Below are 26,904 nucleotides of genomic sequence, written 5' to 3'. Positions count from 1 at the left end.
CATCCAGGCTTGGAGACACACATCCCTGTGGAAGTGAAACTGTCTCCTCTCTTTGCAGCCACATGCCTCTATTTTCCTCTCTTTAGTTTGAGGCAGGAAGCATTCACCAAATTTCATGCAAATTATTGTTTGGCAAATCGTCAGAAATGTCTGTCTGTTTTGTGAGCTGTGTAGCAAATGCAAACAAGTGTTATTTCACATGCTGGGCAACCTAGCTGGTGTTCTCTGCAGCCAACCTGTCTCTAGCACGTCTGCTTCGGTTTGGTTTTGAAAGCACTTGATGTCTGATCAAGGATAATAGTTGTCATTGCTGGTGCTTATGTTCACATAGGAGGAAAAGAAAACTCATGCTCAGGACATTGACTGCTCAGGCACCAGTAAAGACTTTCTGCTGCCCAACCACTCACAGCTAGCTCAGGTACTGCTCAACTCCCTAACTGCATTTTTTTTTCCTTTTCTTCTCATGTGTTCCTCTGAAATATAAAGTAAAGACCATTGCAAAGACAGTTCATCAGCCTCACATCCTCTGATGCTATTTATCTCTAGCCTGGTTAGGTGACCATCCATCCTTGTACCCCATCACATGAGACATCACCCAGAAAGTGGTGGGAGTTTCGATAGAAGTGTCAGATTGCTAGAAATGGTGTGTTAATTGTGAGGTGTTAAAATAATAGCATCTAGCTCTGCATCAGTACATCTCAAAACACTTTAAGAAGGTGAATATATTTTTATCCCTAATTTACATAAATGAAAATGAGGTACGGGGATGTGATTTACGCAAGGTCATCCAGCAAGCCAGTGGCAGAGTAAAAATAGATGCATTTGTATCTCTCTCCTTTAGGATCATGTTAGTTCACACAACAAGGTTTCTCATCAGAGCTGACAGGCAATGAAATGCCTCTCACAACCTTTGACAAAGAAAAAGCTTAGCACTTGGGACAGTTTCAGAAAAAATGTCCCTCCTGCATTGTCTATGCAACTTGTTCACTTCAGGATTTGACTTGGGTCAAAACCACCAATAAATTACTCTCAGACAAAAAACCCCCCACATCCTACTGATAAACTACTACTAAGTGCAAAAACACTTAACGGCTCAGAGTGAAGATATAACAGTTGCTCAAAGGATATTCTTGTGATTGAAGCATATTTCGTGTTTTATTGAGGCATGCTTGATTCAAAAGCATTTAGCGAGGGTGCAGGATAATTTGTTGCCAAGAGGAGCAAAGGAGGCTCATAGCAAAGAGAAGCTTTTACAGAATTGATAATTTTGCAGCTACTAGCTGGCCTAGTGGGCTTCTCTACTCTGTGGTGAAGGATTCTGCAATTACAGAAGATGATAGGGAAGAAATGAATAACTGTGCAAGGTTAGTGCTGGGGCCTTTGTCTTCTCTCCAAGTCTCCCGTTTTCTTTGCTTACATCTTCTTTTTTTTTTCTACTTCATCTCAGCTCCAGACCGAGATCTCTGCTGTGTCTTCTGCTTGTGCTGCAACGCCGGTAGCACACTTCTGTGACAGACAGACAGATGAGCGTAAGAAATCTGCCGCCGAAGAGAGAGGAAGGCGCGTGGTGCGTTCGCCCAGTTCCACAGGGGGGACCATCGGGTCTGTGCTGGGGTCTCCCGAGGGGCTGAGGATGGATTTGGCAAAGCTGAAGGACTGAGAGGCCATGGCAGGGGTGCTGGTGTGCGACACGAAGGTCTGCAGCTTGCATTGGCGCCTCTGCCTTGTCCACAGCACCAAATGCAACCCGTGCAGGACGATGCAGGAGTCAAAGCCATGTTCCTCTCCACCGAGCCACCGAACCAGAGAGGGGGGAAGATGCCAGCTCCTCTTCTCGGGGAGGTTTATGCAGCTATTTGTCCTTCCCACACTTTTTATTTAAAGCAGAAGCTATTCAGCCAGTGTGTCCCATGGATCTACAGGGTTTATGAAGCTCTGAGAAATGGGCTTAAAGAAGACCTGTTTTGGAGTCTGATAGCCAAACAAATCCCTACAAAGAGCAGAGAAAGCAGATCTTTTTGTTTCTTTTAATAATTTATGCTCTGCTAGCATCCAAAAGGCTTGGAATCATGTCTCTGAGTTGCAGAAACATATCTCCAGAAATGCAAAATGCTGTGAGTTGAAGGCCTGGGCAATCTGAGCTCTGATCCAAGATGCTGCTCCTTCAAAAGGCAGCTCCTTCAGAGAAAGGGAAGCAAAAACAAGGACATACTCTTCTTCTTGAGTTGCGTCCAGCTCAAGAAAGGGGAATAAGATACTTTGGAAGAGCCACTCAAAAGGATTCATTGGGGCGGTTAGGCTATTTAAGACTCAATTAGACAACGCACTAGCGGTTGGTGTAATTGAGAGAAGGGCCCTGTTCAGGCAGAGAAGCAGTTGGACTGCATAACCTGGTTATTTACTTCTAACTTTTGCTTCTATAATAACACAGAGAAGTCTGTTTTATGGGTAATTAGACTCTTCCTGGCTCCCCTTGGCTGATGGCAACTGAGATAATCAAGAATCTGAAATTAATGACTTTATAAAGACTGTTTATCGTGTGGGTTCAAATCTACTCAGGCAGATGAAGAGCTAAACCCAGATTTCCCACATCTCCTTGTAGTGAGAGGAAAAAGGCCAAAAAAAAAAAAAAAGAGTCTTTTATAGGTAAATAATTCCATTACTGAGATACTGAGAAACTTTTAACCATTCTTCCAGAATGGTGATTTAGTCCCTAAACCAGAGAAAAAATTGAGGCCTATATTTAGAAAGCCAGCATTTGTACAGACCTGCAGACACTGATCTTGCATAAATGTAGAAGTAAATGAACAAAGATATGAGAAAAATACACAGTGTCTATCTGAGATCAGGAGATGGGGAGTCTAAAAATGATTAAACTTGCTCCAGGAGTCTAAATATATTAGGCCAAACATCAGTATCTCAAAGTAAGCAGGTTCAGGATAAAAAGACATGTAGCAAAACTTAAACCTAAATTTCATTCACATCAATTCATTGTTACCAGAGTTTGCTGGTGAGCTCTAAATATTTAAAAATCAGGAACAAGTTACTTGAAACTACAGTCGTGGAGTCTGTAAACTGCCTGTTTTCAAATGAATGCTGACTTCCTCCCTAATCAATTTTACTGAAGTCAGAGGAATTAGATGGGGGCTAAATTCCTCCTTTATATCAAATACAGAGGTGCCACTCAGCAGTTTTTATGGGGAGAATGACACCTCAAGACATTAAAGTAAGACCATAAAACTGACACTCTGACGTGCTTCTCCAGAAGAGACAAATGCAATGCTTATGGCTTAGACTATTTGACAGTCTTTCCCACTGCAATTGCTGTCTCTTCCACTCTGCATACCCCAGCAGAGTCAAATTTCAGTGAAAGGATAAACAAAAGTGGGATGTGACCTGGAGGCAAATCCTCTGCAGTAAAACTTCGCTGAGGGGTGGTGGTCAGCTGGAGCTTTGCTGGAGCCCATGGGCCAGATGTTGAGCTGGATTTCATGGCAAACTAGCCACCTTGGGCAAGTCATTTAAATGCATTTCATTCGGAAATGGAGACAGGCTGGCTGACTTATTGCTGGGACCAGGTCATGTTTGAAAGGAAAAGGAGACATGTAAGGGTTAGCTATTTCCTTAACTAGCCTTTGTGCTATGCTAGAAGCACCTAATGTGAGTCAAAGCAGGGTGATGCTGCTATTATGGCTATTAAGAAATTCTGGAAAAGAACATCATCCACATTCCAAATATTCATCACGGGAAGGGCAATGGGGTAGTAAAGTGAGAGGCTGGGTCTTCCACAGCATCGACAGAGAATCATTAATAGCTCCAAAAAAGAAAAAAGTGAAGAAAGAATGATCAAGAGCTGCTGCCTCAAAGTAATGGTAAAAATAAGTGCATTTTTGTTTAAAACTCAAAGTCCCCCAAGTGTCTGATAAAAACCATACATGACCCTCAACCCCTGACCCTACTACTCCTTTCCAAAAATCAGAGCCAGGAATTTCTAACCAGTGGCACAGCCAATTTATATAAATTATATAGAGATAGCAGGCATATACACGAAGGACAGCTATAGCTTGGGATCCCAGCAGCAATAAATACTTTACCCACCCAAAAAACTGTCATGCTTCATTGCGTGAAGTTTTACATAGGATATGCCTTTCACATGACTAATGCAAGAACAATGAAGACAACATATGCTATGATTTAAACCACAGTTGTCCTTCTTACAGGGGGAAAAACAAGTACATTTATGCTGAACAAAACCTGAGCATGTTGCTTGTCCAAGGCTTAACCCTACAGTCAGCTAAGGCTGGTAAAGTCCCTATTAATTATTATCTATAAATGAAAAAGGGTGATGTGAGGGAAATAAGGAAGAAAAACCTGAAGTTGCAATGTGTACTGTTATTCATAAATATGAACAATTTTCTCAGGGTCTGAACACAGGAACTGCTATTTTAGCTGACCTGTGCTGACTGTCTGGGCACCTACTCTTAGCCCACGGCAAATTTAAACTAATTGAGCCCATTTACTGCTTAGCCTAAGGCTAAGCTCTGTTACCTCCCTTTGCCACTAACCAAGAGCATTCAGCTAGCAATCACCACGGCTCAGCTGCAATGTGGTAACTCCCTAACCTGTGGCAACAACATCATCAATAGCATGGAAAAAGTGAATCACGATTACTTGTGCAAGAAGGAAAGGACACCAAAACGGCACGCAGGAGCCCGGTGCAAGATGAACCATTGCCATGGGACGCTGCGGATGCCAAATGTCTACCTGAGAGTCTGGGCAAGCACTTGGATGAAAAAAATGCATGGAAAGTTACTTAACAGCCAAAAATGACGTCCTGCTCAGGAAATCCCCTGAGCTACAAATAGTGAGATGCTGAGGACTGGGGAAAGATTATATCTGCTTGCTCAGTTCTGTCTCTTCCTCAGGCATCCGGTTATGGCTTCTGGTGGAAACAGCCACCAGCCTCGACAGACCCTTGGTCTAACCCTGGTCTTATATTCCTATTTTCCAACCCTTTCCCTTGCCTGAGCCCTAAGCGTTAGCTCTGAATCTGATGGGTATGTTTCGTTCTCTTAGTGTGACCCAGCACTGGGGAGCTGCAAGGTCTCCTAAGGCAAATGTTCTCTTCATAGTACTTTTAGTTGGTAATATATTTGAAAACGAATGTGCAAGTCTGTGTTGACCACTTGCTGATCTTGGAATGACGTCCAAACCTCACTTGCAGCTGCAGAGATGCCTTTTTGTTGAGCTAAAACTCTAGTGGATATTTGGTGGACTTTTCATTTCAGCATCCTCAATCCAGATTTAAAGAAAAGGGGCTTAGGCAACTAAAATCAAAACTAGGTAAAATCAGCTCCCTTACTGCATTCAGTACCAGCTATGTATAACCACAGAGGTTAATTGACTAAATTGTCCTATGTTGTAGGAGTGAAAAAAATGTGGGCCCAAAGCCTGCAGTGACTCGGAATAAACAATAACAAAGCCAGGTTAGATGGATGGTCGTATTTCCATCATTTCACAACAGACAGAGACTGCAGTGAGGTTTCTTTTCATCTTTTTTTTCTGGATAACAGTAAGGAAACAAAATTCCAGCGGGAGAGTCTGATACAGAGATAGCATCTTACATGAATACTGTGTGAGCTGCAGCCTTCCCCACCTGCCACAACGTGGAGAAGTCAAAAAGAGGATTGCCGGGGAATGTCTACACCGCAGTATAGCCTCAACGCAGCCATAAGCCAGCTGCCTCAGCACGGACAGCAGTCCAGTCAGAGAAGGACCGGGCAGTCCTGCTGCAAATCCTCCCAGGACTTTGCATAAACACTGCTGCCCAAACCACGTAGCTAATACCAACCCAGGTGGGTCTACGGGAGCCCTCAAGCTTCACCTTTGGGCTGCAGCAAGGGCCTGCCATCACCCACAACTGGTGCATTGTTAATGCAAGATCATCTCTTTTAGATCTCTAAGTCTGAAAGAGAGAGGCCGGGGGTGAGAAGAGATATCATGACAGCAGTGCAGGTGAGGCATTTGTCACAAGACGCTGCTTGGTACCTGACTAACAGCACAAATGACTGCTACCATTTATGAAACCAGTAACAGTGTCCAGCAGCAGGGAAATGCCAGAATCTCTCTTGGCAGGGCACTGCGCGCTCGCCGTATGATGGAGGGATTGTAATAAAGACAGACACAGATCTTGATTTCTATCTTCTACAGCTCGCTACGTGATGCCAGGCTGCATTACCCTGTGTGTCGGTGTCAGGCTGATCGTGTTAAATTGCTCAGAGAGTGCAATACTGGCCTGTGACAAACGTATTGCATTAACAGAGCTGCTGTGTTGGGATAATGGGCTGGATGCCTCTGCTTAGGAGGAGTTACCATTATCTGTCCTGCAGTGGTGGCTATAAGCTCTGACCAAAGCTGGGGACCTGTTATAGCAGCTCCTATACCAGCAGGCAGGGAGAGAGTCTCCTGCCTGAAGAGAGACACAGGAGGCCAAGCAAAATGCTTGAGGTTGCCCTGTCCACAGCAGAGCTGGGAACAGTGTCCTCAGCCTGCACCATGTCCATGCATGCGTCTTGCTTTGCTCAAGTGCAAACACTGTCCCAACTTCTCCCACCCCACCCATATCACCGCACTGACCTTTGTTGTCATGCCAGATCCGCACTTTGCAGAGTTCTCCCAGGCTGAGCATGTCAGAAAAGGTAAATTCATCCATCTGGTTCCTCTCAAACTTGTTAGACTTGTTGGACTCCTTCAGAGCGAGGGTCCCGCTGTCCCCGTTCTCCCCAAACAGAATCAAGCACACATTGGCATCGGTACCTGCTCCTGGAAGGAGAGAGCAGGGCACACTGTCATGAGCTACCCTGCCTTATAAGACTGTCACCCAGCCACCAAATGCATGGAAATGGAGGCAGCAGAGGCAGGCTGGAGGTGGCTGCAGTAATGTCCAGGTTCCTCTGGGCACTGCCAACAGGTTACAGTGAATTAGTGCAGGAGCCTGCAAGGAGGACTCCTCGTGGTAGCTAACAAGCCAGCCCTTTCCTGTAACCACAGCTGGAACGCTTTGCCCTGGCATTTAAGGGATGGTGACCGTGATGATAACAATACTCATAGAAAGCAGAAGTATCTACTCCTGACATTGCACTGTGCATCACACTGCTTTACAGAGGATGTCAGTGTCGTGATGCCCATTTTCCCAGGATGGCTTGGGAAGCAAAGTGATTTATACAGCATCATCCAGCAATCTATGGAAGAACATTAAAGAACGTATTTTAACTTTTCTAGCTACAGTCAAAGTATTAGTACCCACTGTCCTAGGCTTCCCACTGGGTCACAGGCGATTCAAGCACTGCCACAGTCCCTTTTCTAGACTGTGGTCTCCTGCAGACTTGTCATGGTACCACAAGCTCCCCCAAGCTGTCCTGTTGCACCAGGACACTTCAGCCGTGGTCCTCCTCGTGCTGCTCTCCCTTCCTCTGTGAGGTGCAGGGGTTCGAAGGCAGAGTAAAGTGCAGACCATGAGCCAAACCAGTGCGGCATCGTGTGAGCCCCTCTCCCCAGCCCCTTCCCATGAGTCGTCTTTCTATATTCCTGCTTCTCACAATATTGCTCATGTTACATTCATGCAAAAAGTCCCAAATTCTCATACAATAGCTTGCCCCACCAGCTCCCACCCTGCCTCATGTTTGTGCTTGGAAAAGAAGCATTTCTAAGGTGATCTTTGTTACCTGACACTGAATTGCACGTGCCCATGACTGCTCATGTGTTGTGGAAGAAAACAGCCATGTTGTCTTTTTTCCATACTTTTGGAGAGTTCAAGGCTGTACCATCACCTGTGATGACCTTATGAACATTTTAGCTAAAGGTGTCTCAACGATTTTGCTTGCAATATTTATAATTTGACCAGATTTATGAACTCTCTCCTTATTGCTTTTTATTTTTGATGGCATAATAAAAGAGCATATTTGTAGAAGGAAATTTGATTCCACGTGGGCAGACATTTATTGCTGTGTCAGAAGTGAGGTCCTTAAATTCTGGCAAATGAAAACGAGATCATCAAACCCAAATCTGGATTACAAAGCAACTCAGTGTCTGCTGCCCTTGGTTAGATATCCCGGCTTTGAAAATGCTAGCTGCCTGCCAAGCCATTTCTTATACAAGAGTATCGTAAATCTATTTTGGACCACATGGACAGTATTTCCCGCAGCTCCATTCACAACACAATGTGGAGACAAAGAAAGGACTAAAAACTTTGTGAGAAAACCACCACTTCTTCAGGATAATTATTTGAATACAGAAATTAGGAAGAAATCACATCCCTCCTTAAAGAAGGACTGAAAGAACATGAAAGAGGAAAAAAAGAGCTATACAGAGGAACGGCAAAGCAACATTTGATGTCCATGTGAAAAATTGCCTGTGTTAAACTGGGGCTAATTTTCAGCAGTTCCCTGGGAAGAACTTAAGAAGGAAGAGAAAGCATCAGGGATGCAGGCAGTTCATCTGGCAGTACCTTTTATGACCCTAAAGCTTGCTGAGGTGAGGAACAAAGCAGACCAAAGTCCATTTTCTTACAAGGAGCAGGCTCCCAATTAATGCAAGGTCTCAAAAAGCAAAGAACCAACTGTTTCTGAGCAAAACCTTCCCGTCAGGAAGAAGCTTATGAAGGCCTCATGCCGTGACATTTCCCTCACAAGCAATTAGCAGGAGATGGGAAAGAAAAGAACAGAAATTGCTGAATCAATGTACAGTTCACCTATCTGGGTCCTTTTTTTTTTTTTTTTTTTTTTTTTAATTCCAGGAAACTGTCAAGCACATTTAGGAACTATAACAAATTTGACAAATGAAGGGCTGAAGGCACTGTTATTGCACAAGATCTGGCTAGCAATGAGGGCAATCTCAGTGGGGTCAGTTCAGCGGTCTATACCGTTGGATGTCTTCATTGACACCCTAAACGATGACAGAGAGTGCATGCTAAGCAAATTTGCAGATGGCACTAAATTTGGGGCAGTGACAGACACAATGAAGAGCAGAGTTTCAACCCAGCTGGGCCCTGAGAAATTTGAGGACTGGGCAACCAGAAACCTCATGAAGCTCAATGAGGAGAAGTGCAAAGCTCTGCACCTGCGGTGGAACCTCTGCACCTGGGCAAGACCCAGAAATTATAGCAGTAAAATTCACGTTTAGGTTGAATCTGAGCTAACAGTGAGCTCTCACTGTGACCAGTGCAGACCATGTACTGGGCTACATTAGGAGGAGCACTGCCAGCAGAGGGAAGATGTTATTCCCTTTGCTAAGCACTGGGGAGGCCACACTTAGACCATTGCACCAGTCTGGGGCCCTGGGTCAAGGGCAATGTGGAGACACTGTGAAGGGCCCAGCAGACACCTGCTAAGATGGGCAGGGGCTGGGGCACGCAGCCACAAGAAGAAGTTGAGGGAGCTGGGCTGGGGCAGGCAGGCAAGGGGGAGGCCTGTGGTCAAGCGGTGGGAGCGATAACTGTGGCAAAGCCACACATGGCAGAGGTGCCGGACCATAAACTAAGAGCCACGGCTACAAATTGCAGCTGGGGAGGCTCAGTTTTGGTATCAGGAAAAAAAAAACTTTCCTAAGAAAATGGTGCAGCCATGGAACAGGTACCCAGAGAAGAGGTGGCACCATTGTTCCTGAAGGTGTCCAAGACTTGGCTGGGCAAAACCATGCCTGATCTGACCTAGTGCTAGCAATTGCCCTTTGAGCAGCAAGCTGGATGAAATAACCTCCAGAGGCCCCTTCCAACTAAAGTGTCTAAGATTTTACAATTCCTACTGGAGCAGCTGCATCATTTTTAGCCAAACTGTGGGTTTGAATCACAGCCCTCTGAGGCCAAAGAACATCCTTCTTTTGACTTAACAGAGACTTGGATAGGCCATTAGGCACTGACACCGGTTGTCTTAAATTATGTAATTTGTAGGCTGTAGCTGAGCTGACAACATACTAATTAATCTTATAACCAGAGAGATAAAAACCTCCTGCTTCGTTAATGCTTGGAAAATGAGAAAGCAGTATTTATTCTTTCTCAATCTTTATTGCATTGTCATGTATATGATGCCTGCAAGTAGAATACAAAGAGGCTGTGTGAATCAAAATTAAAAGATGTTTTTGTGCCACAGAAAGAGCCATCATGTACTCTGGTTCCGTTGTAGCTCTATCTGTGAGTCATACTTCGAGGAAAGTAAGTTTATGCTTTAATTTTCTTTTAAGGGCTAAAATAAATCAAAATCTTGGTTTTAACCAAAGAGTACCCATCTGTCCTGTGACACTCTCTTCTCCCCTTATCTAGTGTACTCTGAGAGCTGACATCTGAGGTGCTTCTGGTGGCCTCTAGATTTGATCTTTGAAAGAGTGGAATCAGTCTGTTTGCAGGAGAATATACTTTCTCTGATACAATCTGTACACTATGTGATCATCTAGGTTGGATGACTTCTGGAAAGCCAAACTGTAACTCAAAGCTTTTTTGAGGAAAAGTAAAATAAAACTATTCTTAAGTGTGTGGGGAGGAAGGGGGCGGAATAACTGCTGCTTTCTAATTTACTGTAGAACAGTTTTGTTGGGATTCATTTTCCCTAACTTTAATCATCTAGTTTAAGTTAACTGTCCTGGCTCTGCCTGTCTTGGATGGAGGGAAGAGCAAGGGGAGACCCTCCAGAGGATGATCCAGTCCAGATTAATGACTCCTTTCTTGGATGAATTGATTAGAGAGAGCCTGGACTAGAAAGAGTTTAGACCAGAAGTGTCAATTTTTTTGGAGAGTGACAAACAGATGAGATGAATCCTACTCTACGTTTTCTTTTTTTTCAATGCCTCTGATGCACTGGAAAGTTCAAAGCTATTGCAGAGAAAAACCTTATACATAGAAATAAACACGTCTGACTCTATTCACAGTGGAATATTGCTATCCCTAGACAGTATCAGTGTGACAGGAGATGATATAACATGTTTAAAATAACTGTCAAGGATAAAAGGTCTTTTTTTCCTGAAGTGGTCCAACCAGGAGTAATCATGGAATGTGTAGTGATCAAAGAGGGGAGATGGTTCATGACCTGTACCGTCTTTTAGATAAACTGGATGAAGTTCAGCATTATGTCAGGGTGCCATATGATCTAATCATAACCAGACTCTCTGAAATCTCTCTGTAATCCATTCTTTCCTACTGGTTGTCGTGGCTCATAATGAAATAAAATGTTTCATCATTAATACCCGTCATCCTTCATTCGATGGGAAGGGCATATCTGTCTGCTGTTGCTGTCATCTTCTATTCTCCTCTCATGTCTATTTCCATCGCCTTTGAGCTAGGGCTGAATTTCACAAAAAGGTCACCGAAAGATCTACCATTATACTAGATGGATTGTCAAATACATAAACAAATCTTCCTTTCTCTCTTTTGTTTTTAGTATTTCACAACATGCTTTTTCAGACAAGCAGCAGACAGAGCAGATAAAAAAATAGTGAGGTGGTCCTAAGATACTTTGCCAGGGAAATTTGACATTCTCAGCTCAAACCTCACAAGCTGCAAAAATTACCACTGGTAAATTTAAGAAGGAGAGGTAAAGATCAGAAGGTGATATGCACCCTGGCGTGGCAGAACTCCCTCTGAGGGTCAAGCTTTCGAACAAGGTATCTTCATGATAATGGGCAGCTTGCACCCATTTGGCATGTGGCAGTTGTGCATAACGGTTGTAGCTTTCATTCAGCAGCCTGACAGAAGTTCTTATGCAAAGAGGCAGCGATCCCAGGAAATGACATAGAAATCCCATTTCTTGGCTCTTGAAGCTCTGTAGGTTTCTTTTAACTCTGTTTTATCTCTTCTGACTGGTGTGTACTTATGGGATGCTTTTTCACGAGACAAATGGCCTCAAAACACTTTAAAAAGGAGGGTGAAAAGCTGCTGTCCTCTTTGGCCAAGGCAGACACTGCAGACCTAAAATCTAGAACCCACCAGCTTTGACCATAGCCTAATTTTCCACCCTATGTGGTCACAGACCTGACCAGAAAGAAAAAGGGGGCTCCTGACAGTAGCAACATATTCTGGTGATAGCTTCTGATTAGGGTTTCTCCGAGGAAGCAGTTAGCAGTCAAATCTAGGCCAGGTGTCTAAATATTTCATGTCCACTGATCAGATGAGAATGGATCCCACAGAGTAACACTCTCACGACAAACAGCCAAAATGGCAGTGTTCCAACATAGTAGGGCTAAATTATGCTTTTTTGCATAATTTCAAATTACGCATGAGATGTTTTTCATTGCTAAAAAAATGAACTTCATGCTAGAAAAGATTTAAAATATCGACCATACACCTACCTCCAATATCACTGGTTTTAACCTGAATAGTGTATGTTGTGTCCTCCATCATCTGCTCATCATTTATCATGGCTGGCATTTCACACACAAGACTTCCCGTGGCATTTTTCAGCTTTGACAGCCATTCACCATATGTAAATGTAGCCACTTCTTTATTAGTCAGGTTCTTCAAGACAATCTGTGGAGAGTCAAAACAAGGGGAAAAAAATCAGCTACCATTTGAATGAGGGCACGTACGAAGCACATGGTCTGGTTAGACATGGGCAGCATGTCATTCTCAGCAAAGTCTTGTCATAGTCTGAAAAACTATACCGAGCTCTTCTGGGGTAATCTGAGCACTTTCGAATGGACAATACTTTGCTTGTCCTGAGAAATGGTCTTCATAATACTGGACCTTTTCCTGCATGGGGTAAAGCACAGGAAGAACTTTGCTCCTCTGAAATATGGTATGGACAAAGTTCACCTCTATGAGGGTCAGACCTTTCCTGGAAGCTGGTCTGGAATTAACTTCAAAGAAGAAGGAACAGACAGTTATTAAAAACCTCATTGCCTCTCCTTGAAGTACACAGTACCTTTCTTTCATCTGCCTCTTTTGTGCAAACACACAGCAATCATTATATAGATATCCTAAACAACCCCAAACAAGTCTAAAAAAAAAATGCACAGGCAAAAATTAGGCCAGCAAAACTTCACACACTTTTCCCTCTGGGAAAGGGTGATAGAACAAACAACATGCAACAGATATTAGTCACACTGCCTAATGTGTTACTGGAAGGAGCTCAGATGCTGTGGTGATAGGTGGTAAGAACAGAATAGAAGCCTGTTTAGAACAAACCAGAGAGCTGCTCCGGTGAACACCTAATAAAATATCCTCCTTTTTGTGTCCTGATCAAAGTGGCCTTGATGGAACCTCAGTCTACTGGGAGGAAAGCATTCCACTAGCCTGCAGCAAAAATCTGGCAGTAAATTGTCATTAAACTGGGGGAAATGGGGAGAAGGGAGGAGACAGGGCTGCAAATTACCATTTCTGTTACCATCTAACAGAAACAGAGACCGAACCTGAGTGAAGCAGTGTATCAAGAAACAATGACTTGCTACACACATTTCTGCAAAGGCCATGTGGACATGAGCCCAGACATATGTCAGAGAAGCGTACATGATGTTGGGAAGAAAAGAATCATGGAATCGTAGAAAACGTTAGGTTGAAAGGGACTTTAGCCCAACCTCCTGCTCCAAGCAGGGCTAACCGCAGGGTCTTGTGCAGCTGAGTTTTGAAAAGGTTCAAGGATGGATATCCCCCCAGCACTCTGGGCCTCTGACCATTCTCTTCACAATGAGTTTTCTCCTTACGTCCCATCAGGATTTTCCTTGTTGCAAATTTTGTCCGTTGTTCTTGCCCTTTCACTGTTCACCTCTGAGAAGAGGCTTGCTCAGTCTTCTCTGTAACCTCCCTTTAGGTAGAAGACAACATTCGATTCCCCCTTAACCTTGTCTTCTCAAGGCTTAAAACCGCCAATTACCTTAGCCTTTCCTAGTAAGTCACATGCTCCACCACTTGACTACCTTAGTGACCTTCAACTGCACCAGCATGTGTCAGCCTAAGAAATTCAGGAAACTTATCTTGAGAGAAAATATGCTCAAATTCTGTCCTCAAACTGCATGTCTCCCGGCCTATGGCCTTCTGTTGACCTCAGTCAAACTTCACTGGAACCTTTAAGAGTTCAAAAGAAGAACATTGCTCAAGGTTTTAAAAAAAATGACTTAAAAGAGGGCAATAGCTACACCACTGCTGAAGCAGCAGCAGTACTATTTGTGCATTGTACAGTTTTGTGGGTAGGACACTCATTCGAGATTTTTCTCTCTGACTGATGCTAAGCAGGGATCTGTAACGCAGCATCTTCCTCCCAGAGGTACAGGACATTATGGATTGTTAAAGCTGTCCCACTTTTCTATAAAACTGCCTATTCTCAGCCAGTGACACTACTATTTTGTGCTTAGAGAACAGCTTTGTGATTCAGGGAGGCTGAATTGAATCCCTGCTTTAAACCAAGCAGAGCTCAGGTCTTCACCACCCCTGGCTGGTGCCCTCTCTGCCAGGGTATACAACAGAAGGAAGTCTTTTCATTCTCAGGGCTGTGTGAAAGATGTCTACATCCTCTTCGCTAAGAGTCCAATATAGAAACATTTTTTTGGCTAAAATTTGCAAATCATTAATAATCCCAGGTTAATGGAAAATGCCCTTTTTTTCCATTGATACATAAACTCTTTGCTGGAGAAGCCTCAATCAGCTCTACCTTTTCTGTCCTGCTCAGGCACAACAGCAATATTGTTAGTAGCAAAATGTCCTGAGAAAAGCTTACAGGGAAATGACAAGAAAATGGCAGGGGATAGAAGCAGATTAGAGTTGCCAGCTGGAGTGCACTTGCAGCCAGCGAGATCAGACCTCACACAAATAACCAGCCATGTCCAATGCTCCAGATGCTGTCTGGGAAAAACTGTCAGGCTACTAAAACCACAAGAGTAAAATACCGTCTATTTCCATCTTCAGTCCCTCACCTAGAATGAATGGTTTCATCCAYATGTAGCTTCATGTAAGCAGTTAGCATAGGCAGAAACAACAGCCTCCGCTATCTCACTCTTGAACACTGCTCCAGAGAGGAGTAGAAGAGACCTAGAGGTAACAGGAAACCTTTGGCCAGCTGACTGCTAAGTCAGACTATGGCTCTGAGGAGTGGGATTTGCCTTACCTAGTATGGGCCACCTAAACACTGGGCATCTAGCCCAAGCGCACCGTGGTGGCTCTCCTTAGGGTCAATGGACAGAGATGGGTACCACCAGGAAAGCAACTGACCCCATCCCGGTGCAGTTACCTAAGCTGGGGACAGGTACATAGTCGCTGAAGGCATCTCACAGATGGTGTCTCTCCACTGACTATAAAACAGGCCTAATAATTTGGTAGAAGAGGCAAAAGCTGAATGCAGCTTTTCAGTGACTAAAATTGCATGAGATGAATCCCATCCTAGAATGAGAAGTTTCTGGGTGCTGTACACACATTAGGATGATGTGGGATTTTGGTTGGGATCAGGAGAGTGAAAAAAGTGATCTCAGGACCTGGGCTGGGACTATTTTTATTTTCTGTCTGTTGTTCCTCTTGAAAGATTTAGCTTCTGCTTGACAATAAGGATGCTGTTTTACATTGCATCTAAACTATTATTTAGGACACTTAAAACTTGCTGTGGACATCCTGCATACTTTTAAGTCTAAGCATTATCACTAATTATGCATAGATTTTAATTGGGCTGTAGAATGCTTTTAAAAATAAAAAGAAAGTTGGAGCAGTGTATATGAATAAAATGTTGATGACTTGCTTTGTAGCTGAGCAAAAATGGTAGCTGACAGGAACCTTCAACCAGCAACTTGCAATTAATTGTGCACTGCGTGCTGTAACAGAAAGGTTTGACATGTCAGTTCATTTTGGTTTATGTCTGCCCACCTTTCTCTGAGCCACAGTGTAAAACATCCTCCCCATGGGCACGCATGCACCCCACCAGCACTGGAATAAATGGGTCCTGGATTTCATCTTTAAAAGCTTAACCACAGTTTTCTATGGTTCTGTTGCATGTCATTAGTCTTCACTTAAAAACAGGGTCACCTGATTGTAAAACAAAAAGACTCTGCTGCCAAGAACAACAATCAGCTCCTGCTAAAATGAATTGTCTCAAACTCTCTTAATCTCCTTTATATAAAGGAAAAAGAACTGAATAAAGACAAACTCCCGTATTCAGGATTATTTGTGATGTCTGAATGCAATGCAATTAGTACTTCATTAAGACAGCTTCTTATCTGCCTGGTCTTGACAGCACAAAGTAATATTAAAATTCTGAGAACCAACTCAGCAGAATTCAACAGTCTTACAGTTCCCTGTTGTTTCACTCAGTGAGCTCTCATCCCTTCTTATTTCCAGCTTTTCTATCTTATATCTAAAGCACTGGACAGCAGGTGAAATCATCATGTGGTCTGAGGAGCAGGCTACCCCAAAAGGAGGTTTCTAAAGCATGCATTTTAATAAGTCTCCTAATTAGAAGTCACCTATTCTGTTCTTTCAAACACCGAGCACCCAGAGCCTGATGGTAGCTTGACATGGTGGAACAGGAGATTTAGCATTAGGTCAGAAGAAAAAAACCAAAGTCCATGTCTCTCCCAACAGTGGTGAGATCAGAAACTTCTCCTCAGCTTTTCAGAGCTTCCAATATGTCTTTTTGTGCATGCTCCAGCCCTTCGAACTGCCTTGTGTGGGCAAAGGGATATTCTGTTTGCAGAACTGGGCACCATGTCTATAAAATGCCACACATGGGCACACAGACATAGACAGTAGTAGTAAAAATAAGAATACTCAACAATATTCATTCTGGCCTGACACATCACAAATCAAATTTTGGTCCCTCTAGTAGATTAAGTATCAGCATTTAAAACTTATTCCCCCTGTTGATGCAGTTTGAATCTTTAGTACCAAGTCATTACTTCACTGAGATTCTGAATGAAATTTCAATGTATTTTATCTAGACAAAGAAAAAATATGACTACCTCCCTGCCTGTAAATTGAATCTTTTGGCTGTGTACAACATCATTGATAATTCGTGCATTTTAATTGGTATTTAGGCACTTCTATTTCTGGTAAACTAAAAACAGTATAAATTATGGCCAGCAAACTGTTTGCAAAAAGACCAAAGAGAATTAGAAAGATCATTTATTGTTATTTTAATAGAACAAGAAAACTGAGAATATCCTGTAGATAAATGGAGCAACAAATGGTTAATTACGGGGTTGATGGCTTAATCTAGCTTCTCATTTCACTGTGCTAGTTAGCACTAACTGTGAACCATCTGTCTGAGAGTTTAGCACTACCCCCACAAGTATTTCATTATGCAGTTTTAATATGCACTTTTGACAGAAATGGAAATGGGCTCAGATCAGTTTTCATGTCACACCAAGCTACATAAGTTTTCAAGGCTGGAATACAAATCAGAGAACACAATGGCTCCTTCCTCCCCTTTTCCAGAGCACTCCTGTCCTGACTCACTGCCTGGCAATGCAAATATTATTTTTACCATCTCAGGGAAGGTGGGAAAGGAAACTAATAAATAAAGTTCTGTGCATACCACTGGAGCTAGAAGGGCGTCTGTCCTCTGTCCTGGAAACTACAGGCACAATTTTCAAAAGCAGCTAAAACCCCATCTTCAATAAGTTGTGTGCATGGTCTGTTGCTTCTGCCCATCTAGAGGAGGGCTTTAAACCCATCAGCTGTCCAGATCAGAGACTCCTCTTTGCCCATATCTCTGTGAAGGGCTTGCTGGGAGGGACRATCCACCAGACTCAGGTGCTGGAATGGCCAGGAAGAGCAGGGAACGGGACCATGGGGAAGTGGCACTCGCCACCAAAGGTGCAGCCCCTTGACTTCGAGCTATTGCTAATTCATGACCACAAGATTTGGAATGTCTCTGGGTGAATACGCTTTATATGATTTCATTTTGTATGAATATGATTTATAAAACTCAGGGGAAGGTATAGGGGAACTGGCCAGGGGAGTTTGACCAAGATGACTGAATTGAATCAGAGAACAGGCTGAGTTATTCCTTAGGCACAGAGAGAAAAATTGTGTGTCTGTGGCATCTATTTGGCAGATATACACTGGAGGTCTAATGCTTTCTAAAGAGGCCCAAGAGTTGTTAAGAAAAAAAGTTCGAAGTGCTAATGTCCAAGTACAAAAAGGAACTGCAGCTGGCTCACTGTAACTTTTTGGACTATACTATGGCAGGTGAAGAACAGTTCATCACTGGCCTGGAAGCTGGTGGCCACCTAGAACCAGTGATTAGAAGTGCATTACTTCTGGAAAAATGAAGGACAGCTTCAGACTAGTCAAAAAGGATAGGGGACAATAAAAAAATCGTGCATTATTCCTTCTGACTATAGGTTAAGCCACTGACTCTTTACCTATTTTTATCTAAAAGTTAAGCTACAAAAATCCAACAGTATATCTACTGAAATAGCATGCTAAATAAACATGGCAGAGATGTGCTCCTCCCTTAATGACATCTGACGGTGTGGAATCAGCATGTCGCTCCACCTCTATCTTAGAAATAAAATTATAGGACCCATAACAAGGAAATTACATCTCAGTGCCCAAACATAAGTGCAGTTTACATAGAGCTGATGGTTCTGTAGAGAAGATAAAGGCAAGCGCGGTGCTTTTTTGCAAGATAGGACACTGGGGAAAAATACAATCGACAGGAATAGTTGGAGCCATTTTGCATGCTGTATTCAAAATACAAGAAAAGAAGGGCACCCTGCTTGTACGAACAGGTAAAGAAAGAAATCTGCCTGCATGCTAGAGGGAGACGGGAAGGGGAGAGATTGACAGTTTTGCCTGAAAGGATGGATTCCTTTGGAAATTTCCCACCCAGCCGAGGCCCACATTAGCTGCCCCTGCCTGGCAGAGAGAAATCCACTCTCTCGTGGAGTCAGAGCCGGGCAGGGGATTGCAGGAGCTGAGGGTACAATCTGGGGACCAGAAGATATTGCAGGTGCCCTGGTGGCAAGCCAAGGCTCTTCCGCAGGGAAGGAGAGCGAGGTCTAACAGCAGGGACTGCAGTAAAGTCACACAGCACAGCTTTTGCCCTTGCTCCCTCCTTCTTGGACTCAAGTCCTGCAGGAGAAAAGCATGAGACACCAAACGGAAAGAAGCAGGAAAGGAACAAAAGCGAGGCACTTGCTGCATTTCTCCTCTTTCCTGAGTGCTGGCAGGCCTCAACGCAAGCAGGTTACAATGAGACACATGATGTGAAGCACATTACCCTTTCCAGGAACCAGTGAGGGCGAGTCCCCTTTCCATCCGTCTGGATCCTCATCTTCCTCAGGGGCGCAATGTCAGCAATCTCCATGATGAAACTGTCCTCTTGGCCTCGCTCAAATCTGGAGGGATTGAAAGACCAGGGAGGTTTCCCACTGCTTCACAGAGCCATTGCATGTYGATCTCCTGTCCATGCTGCAACTCAGACCCTGCCAACAGCCTCATTTAAAGTTTATGAGTGCATTTTATTGGACTTGAGCTTTTCTATCCTGCAGTCAACAGCTACTGTGTTTTTGGCAAGACACCTCTGTCCAGATTTGACAGGGATTCCTCCTCCCCTGGAAAATCAAGCCCATACGAAGTTTCTGGAGCCGTTCCAGGCAGTCTGTAGCATGTATTATCATTCTGATTGAAACCAGAACAATARGCAGAGACTCACGGTCAGGTTACTGCACATCCCCTTCCTCCTGGCATCTACCCATGTGCTTGCCTGCAGCCCACCCCAGCTAGAAGGCAAAGCAATTTTGCTTAATCTTCTTTCACTGTGATGCATCACATAACTTTGCATTTGCTGTGGTGACAGACAGTTCCTGCAGCTCAGCTAAATATGGCAACCTGATCGCGAGTCAGAGCCCAAAGCCTAAGTAAGTTTAGCAAGCAGAGGCAAACTGTGCTAGAGAGGGGCCCAAACCAACGRTTCCTCACTCCCCTCCTGAATTTGGGGAGTTTGGATCTTCAGCCTAGCTCCATCTTTGATAAGAACCAGGGCAGGTTCGTGTAACATTGCTTGAAGCATCTTGCCCTACGTTTGGCTGCTGTATACAGGCACAAGGAGGTGTAGGAACTGCTAGTCCATAGCAATGAGCAGAAAAGAAACAAACAGGAAAAAGACAGCTAGCATGTACTTCTTGAAGAACACATTACGCTGGCCAGGAATGCAGTTAGCTTCCCTCCTTACTAATATCAATGATGCTAGAAAGAAACCCTGGCTCCAGTGAACCACACCTACAGAATATGACATTACTCTGTTTAGAGCAAATGCATCTTCCAGGACAGAAGCTTTGGAGCTTGCCCCAAAATACGCTGGCTGGCAGACGTGCTGCAAGCTTGGAAGATGGAAATCCAACATTTGCTGGGTAGAAGGGCACCCAAATGCAGTGGATCTACTGGACCACACCCTGACCACTCTGCTGTTGGTGTTTCTCCTTCGTGCAAACATCTCTCTGTGAGTGAGCCACAAAGCAGGGCCTGTGTCCTCGGAGAACTTTGGAAGGAGCTCTGCAAACTGCGGGCACTACCATCATGTAGATAATACATAATGATGATATCTCGTTCCTGGCAAAGTTCTCGGCCTCCTACCAGCTGTGCAGTGCCAGGGTATGAAGAAAAAGCCATTTCTTTGTCAACCTCTGCTCAGATTACACCCTGTAGCCTGAATGTGATTATCCTCACACCATTATCCGAGCCTGCATAGCTGCAGATGTTAGCAATAGGGATTGGCACCAGGCTCTGAGTTTTCATCCAGGCATTCACTTCCCCACGTTCCCAGAGGCATTTGGGTAGGGCGTTTTGGTCCAGGTCCATTTCCAGTTATTAATGGTTATGTTTGCTCTTCAGAAAAACTCCTCTCTGTTTTTTGTCTTTCTGCRGTACTCAATAGTGAGACAGCCTGTTTTACTGCGAGAAAGTGTGCGTTTGTGCCATAAGTGGATGGATTTTCATTTCTACTTAAGAAAAAGGTGTGCCCCTTCCAACGTGAATTATCCTAAGATCCTCTGATCGGTTTTCATTACAACCACTATTACCTACAAAGCTGCACAGAGGTCTCTCACTCAGTTCCTTTCCAGGCTGAGCAACCCTAGGCTAAACAGTCTATCAACAAAATAAACCATTATTTTTCTTCAGTAAATATCCTGTTTACAGTTTGCAAGGCTGTTRTTCACCTGTAACTCCCAAGAAGGCTTCATATTACAGGGAAACAACTGCTAAAGTGACAAACAGGGTGACCCAAGATCTCTTTTCCAACCCTAATTTATATGAACAGGAACGTAAAACCTATAAGCCTGAAAAAAAACTGAGAAGGGAAGAAGTATTCAGAGGAGCTGTCTGGCACTATGCCATTTCCAGGACACTGAAACATTTATCTGAGGGATTTCATTAAGCTTTCTTACCCATGCCTGCACTTATAAATATTTCTATTGCCCAGAGGTCTTGGCAATAACAGTAATGTAGCTAAAATTGCCTTAAATCTGTGGCAGGTTAGAGAGTCAGTTCTCCGTAATGCACTAAGCTGCTGTGAGTGAATTGGCACTGGATGGCCCCAATAAAGATGAAGTGCCGTCTACCCGCTTGGTTGCGGCGGCTCTTCCCTGTCCCTTGCTGTGGGTGTGAAGGCTGGTGAGATTTCCATGCAAAGCAGGAGCCGGGGAAGCCTGTGCTGCTGACAGCTGGATCGAGACAGGCTGCAGCAGTGTGCAAACAGGCAATACATATATTTAGGGGCATGCACGTCCTCTGCGGAGGGTGCTAACAGGACTATGCGAGCTCTGTGTTGCTGGTGGATGAGGTGGGATACAGAGCTCCTCCAGCTAGTGGAGGTGTGCCAGGATGTCCCCAAAGAATAGCACAGCATCCTGGGGTTATTAACATATTAATGGCTGGGTTTTATATGTCCTTCTTGATACAACCCCGATGAGTTTTCACCTTCTTTTGCAGGTCCTATGCTGATAGAAGACATCTCAAGCAACTAATACCACATAAACTGTGTGGCCCTCCTTTGCCATGTCTTCGTATCATTATAGTATAGATTATTCACCCCATCTGCAGAGACAAATCTGACCATTTTTTTGTAGGCCACACGGTTTAGGGGTGTCACTTGCTCCACTACATGGAGCAAAATTGCAATCCCTCTCTTGAGGGGCTGGAGCTGTCTCAGTCCCCTTTGGAGACTTTTGGTTGCCTGACCCTGATGTGAATTCTGCTTTACTTTTAAATGAGATCAGTGACAGTCCATTTTCCCATCTATAGAATTAAATGTTGGACTTCAAATAGTGGAAGACAGACCAGTTCAGGATTGTCCTGGAAAGGGGGTGCCACTAATGCCCAGACACACCAGTAACCTAGGTGCATTTGTCTCTCCATGGTGGGAACGGGGCCAAGAGCTAAGGCTTTCTGTGGCCTGCACGATTCAGCCGCGTTCATCACGGAAATAGCCCGGAGATTTTAGTTAGCACCTCTGCTACGTTTTTCTCAGAGCAAGCAGCACTCACGCTTGTTATGTAACTAAACACAGAAAAGATTCAAGCCTAGCTGATCATGCTGGCCCAAACACCCACTCTGCTGTGATAGCTGCAAGTAAAACATCCCCTGAGCAAACACCTCTACGCTGAGAGCCTTATCTGCAATTACCCAGCCCACACGCGATACCCAAAGCTGCGGCGGAGGAAGTGCATTGCCGGGAGGCTGAGGTGAAAGTCCAGCGTCACCTCAGCAAGCCGGACTCAAATTGCACGGCCAGATGCTCTCTTGTTATTCTGTAGATGCTTTGCTGGGAATATCAAGATCAGAGATCATCAGTTAATTGAGTTTAAGCTTGATGAAGCCTGTTTCTAAAAGATGTTTTGTGCTATGTTCATTCTGGAGCATGCCAAAGCTTACTGAGGGWGGTGTTGGAGAGGAAAAGGAAAGCTTTAGGAAACGGATAGATGGCGTGTGGGGTTTTTTTGGCTTACAGAAGTGCTGGCATAAGACTAGGGCTGCAGTCTTTGTTGGCTGTTTCTGCTGAAGAAAATGAGAGATTTCACCTTTTAGTATAATCTTCAGGTTCCACAGCACACAGTACAGCACTCCACACAGTTCATTGACTGTTTGGGGCTTTCTGCAAGCTAAGGCCACATCTGCAAAGACAGATGTCATGGCATGTCCTCTTTGTGCCAGCTGCATACAAGCCAGCTCCAGCTCCCAAACCACATGGTTACATTAGCATGGCACAGAGCCCAAGCTAAGAAGTCCCGGTTCTGAGCAGGGCTTACCATCTCTGGGAACCCTCACGTGGCTTCTGGACCAAAGCTGGCTCACATCTGGCCAGCTCAGTGAAAGAGGGGRGCCAAATCAGGATGGGCAGCACCTCCCTATCGTAGGCACTTCCCGAGGCAGGTATGCGCATGTTGGTTTGTATGCCATTCATTATGCAGTCACTAATGTATATATACATTTATTCCCATCACAGCTGTTAAATAATGTCTAAATTAAGTTATTTATTTTCCACAAATGATGCATTCTGCAGAAATCCTGCAGCTGTGGTTTTCATGCAATGCCCACAGTTCCTCGCGGAGTTGATGCAGGACTTCACAGTTCATATTTTTGCTCACAATACTTAGCTCCAAAGCCGCAGGAGAAGAGGTTAAACAAAACTTCTATAAATGACACAGGATTATTTCACTAGCTACATAATATGCTCCTTCTGCTCTGCTAAAAGCCTTACAATAACACTTCCAATGGCACCCAGTTCTGAATCTATAAAATCAGTGAGAGTTTATCTATTTATTTCAGTGGGAGCATGATCAAAGCCCTAAGTGCTTCCAGACTTGACACCAGAATCTGGTATGACTCTGCTTCTAAGCGACAACAATGACATAGTTACTGTACCTGTCTCCATTCTTTTGCAGCTGCAACTCCTCGGTCTTCCCATTGGATCCAAAGACAGTCATGTAAATATTGGCATCAGTACCACTGCTTTCAGTGTCTCCAGTCACAACCGTAACTTCGTACAGGACCTGTGAGGATTTCAAACAGTCAGAATGTCTCATTCAAAATAGCTATGTGGGTCCTTACCCCACACGAAAGCCTCGGCAAAAGGCTGGACAGGCTCTGCCAGGATCAGCTTCTCATTACAACCCAGCTTCTTGGGTTCTCCCCGCACTGAAGTTTTATGAGGCAAAGTTAGAGGATGAACCTTGCTGCAGGACCTTCCCCTTCGCATCCCCTAGGTTTCTTTTGGTAGATTTTCAGCCTACGCACGCTCTGAAAGCAAGAGATGTTCATTACGATGAACACATGCTTGAGGAGCAATGAACACCTAATAAACTGCTGGGCCACGGGAGTCAACCATCATGTAGCTCCGATGGTCAGAGGTCTCCATCGTCCATCTACCATCTCTCTGCTACCACGGTCTGTCCTTGCAGTCACCTTCCGACACTCCAGACCTCTGAACAGCAGCCAACTCAATTGTTTCTCTCCCTGGATTGCAAAACATTTCCCCCAAGTGTGCAATGTCCATATGGGCAACATTTAATCCAATATCACTAACGGCTTTTAAGTCTATACATCTAAATGCTTTATATGGTAGGAAAATGCAGATATCCAGTTTCCCAATGGGATGCACAGTGCTGCATCTCGCCCAGAATGTCCCAAGATCTCATACTTTAAAGGTATGCCAGTTTGGGGAAAACTATTTTGTAACAGTTCCACCTTATTAGCCTAACTTTGTTCTTTTCTTCTGACATTTGAGTAATAAGATTCAGAAAAAAATATTTCAAAAGCATGCAAGCCCCAGTGGCTGTCAGTGGCATTAAGACTTCTGGGCCACTTGGATGCTTTCAAGATTGTACCTATGGTAACAAGACCTCAGATTTAAGAGGTAGAAGAACATCAAAAACAGCCCCAACAAAACATATTTCAAATAGTGAGCTGTTATGCAGGTTTTATTGGATTGAATTGTAGATGCCACATAAATTAGCAGTGCAAAGGAATAATATCATGGAAAAACTATTTTTCATGTTTGTTCATCCTTGACTAACTTGTTCATCCCACATTCATCCGCATACATTTTAAACTATGGCACAGCATCATGTTTGCCACAGGTGGGAGAAGAAAAACTATTTTACAAGTGCATTAAAGTTTTTAATTACTGTGGTAGACATATTAACTGTATTCTCTATTTCTGGGAAGTTAGATGCTCAGTTTAAAACACAAATATGACAAATCAAGCCAAGAAAAAGTTAAATTGAAAAGGATATGAAATGGGTACATATGGCTGTGCAAGAGTAAAAAAAAAAAAAGCAGAATAAAAAAGCATGACATTTCCTCAAGCCATTAAAGGTATTAGCCTTCTTTGAACGCTAAAAGAAATTAAAACAAACTCCGTTTCCTAACAACAGTTATTTATGAGGAAAGAGCCCCAAATTTACTAGGAAACTGATCAGAAAGTGAAATACACACCTCTGATTTCATGTCTCAAACATCTCCCCTGATTTTCCTCAGACCTTTCGAGAAGTTTCTGGCACAACACCACAAAAAATTTTTAGTTGGATGTGTTTATTTTTGGCATACTTATGAAAGTAAATTTTCAGAATTGGGCTTTTAAAGGAACACTGAACAGAAATCTTTGTTAGCATCCGTCTCAATCTATGGGCAAGCCATGAGATCACTGGTAGGAGTTTTCAGACGTTACCTAGGAGGTTAAACAATTGATGGGAAGTTTCAAAGAGATTAGGTTTTAACTTTGGTATTCAGCCTGAGGGAGTTTATTTTCCCTCTTAGGTAAATTCTTCTGCTGAAACTTGTGTTGAGTTGTTGAATATTTCACAGATGCTAAAAACGTTATCACTCTTCTGTAGGTCTGGAGAATAAAAAAGATTTCAGGAGAATATCTTTGACTTGGGAATCAATCAATAACATAAAGAAAAATTCATGTACTATGGAAGTGTAACCTCACTGTAAATAGAAATACAACTGAAGAGATTTTTAAATTGCCATATAGACATTAAACACTACATTGCCCCATTCATCCAGACTGTTATTTCTATTATAAATCTTACACCCAAAATCAGCATAGCTCAGCTTTCCAATTTGTACTTGTCTGAAATACGGCATAGAGCGCATTACAACACTTTCATACATATTGAAGAAAAGACTGTATATTTTTCTGTTGTATATTCAGCTTTAATCATTTATTCATTTCAAAGATCAAACTTACAAATTTCTGCATGTTTTGGCAATTTACTATTATTATTATTTTATACCTGAATTAAGATTTCCCTATCCCAAACTAGAAAAGCTGATGTATAGCCACACTCTGCAGAAATTAAACTATATCTCCACTGTACTAACTTGATCAGTATGAAATATCCCTCTCTGAACAAATCACGATGGAGGTGGATTGCACCAAGGYGTTTACCTTGTGGCTGCCCCCCTCCAGGGGTGCCAGGTGATGCAGAGGGTGCTCCGAGTCCAGTGATGAAGATGTGGATGTGCTGCTGAACTGTTTCCTACCCATTCCACCCTACCCTGTCCTTCTGCCCATGCTACGGCTGCATTCAACCCTCGTTATTACCCAGTGTTCTTGGTGCTAACGATGCTAAGCCAACCCTAAAGAAATAATAAATCAACCTTCAGAAAATAAAAGACTCAAGCCACATGAAGAGGTCAAYGCATGAGGATTTTCTGTGCCTTTTTTGGTACTGCTGATGCACAAACTATATCAACATAGGTCCATGCAACTGCTAAAGGTACAAGATGAGCTTAGAGCCTACCTTGATTCCAATGTTAACACAGTCTGCATCTAAGATATTGAGGATTCGTGAGGTGAGACCATCACCTTTGTCTCTGGCCAGCCAGCATTTACAGACAAAGTTATACATGACGCCTTTGGTGGGTACCACGATGTTGAGCTCTTCCACCAGCCAGCAGCTCTCAGGGGTAGCACCATCATGCCCCACCTGCGA

At 43.6% G+C, this 26,904-nt stretch overlaps 1 protein-coding gene across 1 annotated transcript in view; it reads right to left on the bottom strand.

Annotated features, from left to right (window-relative positions):
- The window catches only part of LOXHD1 (lipoxygenase homology domains 1), a 126,332-nt gene that overhangs the window by 10,680 nt on the left and 88,748 nt on the right, over positions 1-26,904 (bottom strand). The window contains exons 32-36 of the mRNA XM_026086443.1: positions 26,713-26,898; positions 23,828-23,955; positions 19,185-19,302; positions 12,334-12,511; positions 6,637-6,822 (exon numbers count right to left, since the gene is read on the bottom strand). Coding sequence (XP_025942228.1) covers positions 6,637-6,822; positions 12,334-12,511; positions 19,185-19,302; positions 23,828-23,955; positions 26,713-26,898 — 796 coding nt within the window. The remainder of the gene's footprint in view (positions 1-6,636; positions 6,823-12,333; positions 12,512-19,184; positions 19,303-23,827; positions 23,956-26,712; positions 26,899-26,904) is intronic.

This window comes from Apteryx rowi, unplaced genomic scaffold, assembly GCF_003343035.1.
Source record: "Apteryx rowi isolate R43461 unplaced genomic scaffold, aptRow1 scaffold_694, whole genome shotgun sequence".
NCBI lineage: Eukaryota > Metazoa > Chordata > Aves > Apterygiformes > Apterygidae > Apteryx > Apteryx rowi.
The sequence above is the reverse complement of the archived record's forward strand: the minus strand, read 5'-3'. Positions and strand labels throughout refer to the sequence as shown.